Source organism: Drosophila yakuba, chromosome 2L (genome assembly GCF_016746365.2).
Source record: "Drosophila yakuba strain Tai18E2 chromosome 2L, Prin_Dyak_Tai18E2_2.1, whole genome shotgun sequence".
NCBI lineage: Eukaryota > Metazoa > Arthropoda > Insecta > Diptera > Drosophilidae > Drosophila > Drosophila yakuba.
In genome coordinates, this window is record NC_052527.2 from 23,882,015 (window position 1) to 23,889,315 (window position 7,301).

A 7,301-nucleotide genomic window follows, 5' to 3' on the forward strand; every position below is an offset into this window, starting at 1 on the left:
CTACTTCGCAACAGCGTGGCAAATAACTGTTTCTGCCGAACGTAGTCTGGTCGCGGGCGTGAGCGAGAGGGAGAGAGATATATTCCCGCTAATAACGGGACGAGCAAGGAATAGACAAAATTGCCAGTATGTGTGTTGGTATTAATGTATGTGGAGTGAAGTAAGTCTCCAAAGTGTGTTGGTATTGCGTGTAGACTCGGGTTCTACGCATTATTGCAACATTTGTTCTTCACATTAAGTTTTTGATCGCCGAAGAAGTTAGACATGCCTCGCTCCCGAATTAAACGCGCGGCCAGAAAACGTTACGCTGACGCGGTGGAAAGCGATGCAGAACACGAAAGTGATCGCGATTCGACATCAGAAGTGGGATCGCCTACTCCTACTCCCAATAGTGAAAATAATTTACTGACAATTTTGGAGTCGCAAACTCGCCATTTTTCTGAACTGTTAAAACAAGTGCAAAACTCACAAAGAGACCCAAAAAACTCAAATGCTGTCGTATTGCCAAAGTTTAATCCCGAACGCTCAGGCTCAGACGCTCAATCCTGGTGCTCAACGGTGGATTATATATTTTCCGAAAATCAACTGGACGGCAGCGCTCTTGTGATGACCCTCAGCAAGTCGCTGGAAGGGAGCGCGTCCCATTGGCTATCTCAGACGTGCTTCCCTGGCATAACATGGACTCAGTTCCGAGAATTATTTTTGCAACATTTTGCGGGAACAGAGACATTAGCTGCAGCGGTTATGAATCTGCTACAAGGATGCCCTACGGAAGGAGAGTGCCTGTCATTATACGGAAGCCGAATGGTTACTTCGCTTATGGCCAGGTGGAAGTCGCTGAGTGTGGAACAAATTGCAGTCTCCGTTGCGCTGGCACATGCAGCTGGAATTGACAGGCGTTTGAGGCGTTTAGTTTTTACCACCAATATCGACACTCGGAACGAATTACAACAAGAACTTAAAGCTTATTCGTTTGATGCTAGACCGAGCCAGCATTCCAACAATACATCAGCGCCGCCAGGAAAACGAGCTAAGCTCTATTCTCACATCAAGTGTCATAATTGCGGAAAAACCGGCCACAAAAAGGCGGAGTGTCGCTCAAAACCATTGGCAGATTATACCCAGCAACCCGGCCAACAACGCCCTGGTTACATGGGAGGAAGAGATCGGTCTTCTGTGACCTGCTACAAGTGCGGAAAAGATGGACACGTTTCTACTGTGTGTCCTGATCGTCAGGAGCGTTCGTCATCTAACAAAACCCATATCGTAAAAGAAGTCAACATCTGTACTGTCCTTGAGCCCGTTGGAACTGTATCGCAATCTGGTGAGTCGTTCCAATTCTGCTTCGATTCCGGAGCTGAATGCTCACTCATCAAAGAAGCCGCCTCGCAGAGACTATCCGGAACTAGAATAAGCAGCGTAGTCATTTTAAAGGGTATTGGTAGTAATACTGTTTGTAGCACTTTACAGATACTGGCAAATGTTATGATTAGTGAACGTTCATTTGAAATATTGTTTCATGTAGTGTTAAATGATTACATCAAGTATGACGCTCTGATTGGTCGAGATATTCTGAGCCAGGGAATCGGCGTGACAATTACATCAAAGGCCCTTACTATGTTTAACGAAAAATCTATATTACCCATTGAAGTTTCTGAATGCAATCCTGATTTGGCTACTGTTGACACCGACGTGCATGGATCTGATAGAGACCAATTGTTATCAATTTTGCAAGAATATTCGGGTTCATTTATTAGTGGAATTCCACAAAGCCGTGTGTCTACAGGACAGCTAGAAATTCGCTTGATCGACCAAAATAAGACGGTTCAAAGACGCCCGTATAGGTTGAGTGTAGACGAAAAGGCAAAAGTTCGGCATCTAATTCAACAGCTGTTAGAATCAAACATTATAAGACCTAGTTATTCCCCCTTTGCGAGCCCTATGTTGCTTGTTCGAAAGAAAAATGGTACAGACCGCCTCTGTGTGGATTATAGGGAGCTTAATGCAAATACAGTCTCGGAGAAATATCCATTGCCGCTTATTTCAGATCAGATCGCTAGGCTGAGTGGTGCCAGGTTTTTTCAGTTGTATAGACATGGCAAGCGGGTTTCACCAGATCCCAATTCACCCGAATTCAATTGAGCGGACGGCGTTCGTTACTCCAGAAGGCCAATTCGAATATTTAACTATGCCATTCGGACTCAAAAATGCCCCTGCTGTGTTCCAAAGAGCCATTAATCGTGCCTTAGGTGATCTTACCCACTCATACGCAATTGTCTACATGGATGACGTAATGATAGTTGCACATACAAAGGAAGAGGCGCTTGATAGGCTACGAGTAGTATTGCAAACACTCACTCAAGCAGGATTTTCTTTTAATATTGAAAAATGCTCGTTTCTTAAGTCTTGTGTAGAGTATTTGGGTTTTGAAGTTAGAGAAGGTGAGATTCGACCAAACCCTAGAAAAATTCAAGCCCTTGTTAATCTGCCACTTCCGCGGTCCATCACTCAGTTGAGACAATTTATCGGACTCGCCTCGTATTTTCGCCAATTTGTACCAAAGTTTTCACAACTGCTCAAACCTCTTTACGCTTTAACTTCAAAGAGCAAACCATTTGTGTGGGAATTGGAGCATGAGCAAATCCGGCAACAAGTAATATCTATTTTAACTAATGAACCTGTTCTCACTATATTTGACCCACAATTTGATATCGAGCTTCACACGGATGCTAGTGCCGATGGCTATGGCGCTATTTTGTTGCACCGAATTGAAAAGAAGCCTCGAGTTATCGAATATTTTAGCAAGATGACGTCATCAGCAGAATCGCGTTACCATTCATACGAACTGGAGACTCTTGCCGTATACAACTCCATAAAACACTTCCGTCATTACTTGCATGGCCGTTATTTTGTTGTGTTCACCGATTGCAATTCGCTTAAGGCCTCTCGTACAAAGATAGAGTTAACTCCCAGGGTTCATAGGTGGTGGTCGTACATGCAATGTTTTGATTTTGATATAGAGTATAGACCTGGACAGCGTATGGCCCATGTTGACTTTCTGTCCCGGAATCCAGTTCCAGAAAGTGTTAGGAATTCAGCAGGTATAGTGGAAAAGCATATCAATCTGACAGAAATATCTGATGGTTGGTTGTTGGCCGAACAGCAAAGAGACGAAGAAACCGCTCTTATTGTGTCTAAATTACGTAATGATGAATTGCCCGGAGATTTGGCTAAAAGCTACGAACTACGGTCTGGGACTCTGTATAGGAAAATCCAAAGAAACGGAAAGTCTCGTTGTTTGCCTATAATCCCAAAGCCATTTAGGTGGTCTGCTGTCAACAATGTCCACGAGTCAATCATGCACCTTGGTTGGGAGAAAACTCTCGAGAAAATGTACGAGTTTTATTGGTTTGATAAAATGTCCAAATACGTTCGCAAATTTGTGGACAATTGCATTACTTGCAGGTTGTCAAAGCCCCCGTCTGGCAAAATACAAGCCGAACTGCATCCCATTCCTAAGATTGACATCCCATGGCATACAGTTCATGTCGATATTACCGGGAAACTTAGCGGCAAAAATGATCAGAAGGAATATATAATTGTGCTAATAGACGCATTTACCAAATTCGTCTTCTTATCCCATACCATAAAGCTAGATACTATAAGTTGCATTAAGGCAGTAAGGTCTTTAATATCGTTATTTGGTGTCCCTTCTCGATTGATCGCTGATCAAGGACGTAGTTTTGCTAGTTCAGGGTTTCGTGATTTCTGCTCTGCTCAGAAAATAGAGTTGCACTTAATCGCCACAGGTGCTAGTCGTGCCAATGGCCAAGTAGAACGAGTTATGAGTACTCTCAAATCCATGCTAACTGCGGTTGAAACTGGCCAGGGATCTTGGCAGGATTCTTTATGTGAAATTCAACTGGCTCTTAATAGCACGCCCAATAGAGTGACCAAAGTTAGCCCGTTAGAAATACTCATTGGCAAAGAAGCAAGGCCGTTTGGTCTAACACCTATCATAAATAATGAAAATACTGTCGATGTGGAAAAAGTTAGAGAAATAGCAAAACGTAACATGGAAAAAAATGCCAAAATTGATAAAGAAAGATTTGACAAGAATAAAGCTACTGTTGTGAGACACAAGGTTGGTGACCATGTCCTACTCAAAAATGAAGAGCGGCACCAGACCAAACTAGATCCTAAGTTTAGAGGCCCATTTTTGGTGTCCGAGGTACTACCAGGAGATAGATATAAGCTCAAAGCATTAAACAATAATAGAACTTATAAATATTCTCACGAATTTTTGCGAAGTATGCCTGAGAAGGGGATTACCACAGAATTTGAAGATGAAGGCGCAGAAAAAGACGCTGTGAATCAAGCCAGTGAGGGCTGTGATGAGGATCAAGCCAGTGAGGGCTGTGATGAGGATCAAGCCAGTGAGGGCTGGGACCTTGAAATTGATTAAGATTTTGTAAACCTTCGGATCGATTCGGGAGACGGCTTTCTCTTCAGATGGGTGCCCGAGTTAATGTGGTTCGCCATTTGATTGCAGATTAGTTCGAATCCCGGAAACGATTGTTGGTGCTGGTTATTTGGCTGGCCTATAGACTGCGTCAACCGTGTGCCATGTATGTTGGCCGGTTTGTCGAGTTGTAAGCTGTGCTCTAGGCTAATAAGAGTATAGACTGGCCGGTTTGATGAACCGTGCGCTAGTGGAAGAAAGTAATGTAATGAACTAAGAACGTAAACGCTCTCAGAGAAGCACTATGAATGTGGTATGTTCTGAATAAAAGTTGGTGGTAATCCGGATCTCATGGCTTAAAATTAAATGATAAAACTAAGAAATGAAACTTGGAAGAAATGTGTTAAGTTGCTTAAAGAATTAACAGAAAATAATAATGATGTAAATGAATTGAGAAAGGAAAATGCGTTATGAATTATTAACCCACGAGGACGTGTGTGAGGTCAGGAAGGCCGTGTCGCAGATTTACTTTTAATTTCAAATATAACGACCGTTTTCTGCTACTTTGTGTTCGCCTCTTTCGTTTTGCATGTTCTTAGAACACACATTTTCTACTTCGCAACAGCGTGGCAAATAACTGTTTCTGCCGAACGTAGTCTGGTCGCGGGCGTGAGCGAGAGGGAGAGAGATATATTCCCGCTAATAACGGGACGAGCAAGGAATAGACAAAATTGCCAGTATGTGTGTTGGTATTAATGTATGTGGAGTGAAGTAAGTCTCCAAAGTGTGTTGGTATTGCGTGTAGACTCGGGTTCTACGCATTATTGCAACATTTGTTCTTCACATTAAGTTTTTGATCGCCGAAGAAGTTAGACATGCCTCGCTCCCGAATTAAACGCGCGGCCAGAAAACGTTACGCTGACGCGGTGGAAAGCGATGCAGAACACGAAAGTGATCGCGATTCGACATATATATTTAGTTAGGTTAACAAAAAAAATTTTTTGTAAAAAAAAAAAACAGAATGGCGGAAATATGACCGATCCAGTCACGGTGTCAAATAAGGCGGGCGTCAACTTCCTGGTCACTCATTTCGTCTTCCAAAAAAAATACATTTTTTTTATAATGAGAAAGCTTAAATGAAGACCCCGTTTGGGCCCCCCACCATATTGGTAGATTTATTTGTTTGGTTTAGTTGGTAGGTTTAATTGGTAGGTTTAGTCGGTAGGTTTAAATTGGTAGAGTTAGTTATTAGAATAGGTTTGGGATTAAGGTCTATAAGCTAGAATAAGAGAGATAAGAAAGACCCATAAAGGACACCTAGAATAAGAACTCCACATACACACACACGCGCGCGCCCGAGACAACATCTTCGCAACGCCCCAGCGGCAACCCCATCTCCTACAATCTTCCTTTTAGCCCGCCTGTCCCACGAACAAAAATTTATGTGAAGGATCCTGGGCTGGATGAGTATACATCCTCGCCCGAGATTAGCATCCTTACAGATGGCGCCCGAACTGGGACCAGGCAGGATAAAAAGGACTCTTAAAACCCATCGTGGATTAAAGCCCCACAACTAGATGAAGAGGTCCAGAAAATTTTAGGTTAGGGACGAAGATTTTGGGGGGCACACGGCTGCAAAAGCCTCACGGACACAGACGGGGAAACGTCGCATAACCCCCAAGAAAACCACGTGAGAATATCGTCGGCGCGACACGAAGCAAGGGCAATTTATAGCTCAAAATACGAAGGCAGCACGACGCCGCAGTCGGCATTGCCCGGCATCAACCAGCATAGTTCTCCCATCCCTCTCACACACGCCGTTCCTATTCTGGAGAAGGAAACCGGGGACCAGCCGCCCCCGCATTTAAGTTCGTCACCGATCAAATCGGGACAGTCGCTCACCAGCTCCCCGCCAAGCAACACCACGCATATAAACCTCCAGCTGGGCAACCCCCCTGAACAGTCGCTCACCAGCTACCCGCCAAGCAACACCACGCATATAAACCTCCAGCTGGGCAACCCCCCTGAACAGTCATTCACCAGCTCCACCACCAAGAAAGAGGTCATTCTTAGACCCCCTCTCGAATAACATTCGGTGATCACGAGGCCAGCCGACCTTGCCCGCGAACATTTTGCCATCAGCCACCGAATGCCAATAAAAACAAAAAATTGATCACGAAAGAATCGCGCCGCGACCCAATTCTCGTAGAAAGGGTGAAGCCACGTGGACAGTGACATGGGAGTCACGTGGATATTGAAGTTTTTAATTAGTTTATTAAAAAATATTAACCGAACTTTGGTGGCAAGAATAATTAATTTTTACTCCGCAACGACGAGAACGAAAAAGAAATGCGTGTGCTCGGGGTGAATTCAATTTTCGACATGATCTTATATTTTAAATATATGTTCTTAGGCCTAGCTTAACAGAGGTTGGCGAAGGCGGGGAGAGTTCGCAAAGAGCGACAGAGAGCTTTATTATGCTCCCGCCTTCGCCCTAAACTAACTTACACTATACTTCAAGTTTTTTCCTTCTTCATATGCCGACAATAAACAACAAACAATAAACAATGACCGACAATATGGGTTCAGCCAACACCGGCCCCGTTGAACGCCTACACGGCTTCAACAAATCGGCAGTGGCGCCAACTTGTGGATCGCCCTCCGGAAGGTGGCTCCATCACTCCTCCTAAGGTCGATGACCCTGACCTTTCCGTCCTCTTCTGCGTGAGACTATCCTTCTCAGTAGCCACTGTTGAGGCAGCGGGTTGTCCTCTTCCACGATGACGAGTTGGCCCTCCTCGACGTTGGGCTTCTCCTCGTGCCACTTGCCCCGAACCTG

At 44.3% G+C, this 7,301-nt stretch overlaps 1 protein-coding gene across 1 annotated transcript; it reads left to right on the top strand.

Annotated features, from left to right (window-relative positions):
• Positions 1 to 2,255, top strand: LOC120320579. The gene has a single exon (XM_039370610.1). The coding sequence runs from the start codon at positions 265 to 267 to the stop codon at positions 2,140 to 2,142; it is 1,878 nt and encodes a 625-aa protein (XP_039226544.1). The 5' UTR covers positions 1 to 264; the 3' UTR covers positions 2,143 to 2,255.
• Positions 2,256 to 7,301: the final 5,046 nt, after the last annotated feature.

Coding starts and splice junctions, on each gene's coding strand:
- LOC120320579 (XM_039370610.1), top strand. CDS start 265: ATGCCTCGCTCCCGAATTAAACGCGCGGCCAGAAAACGTTACGCTGAC.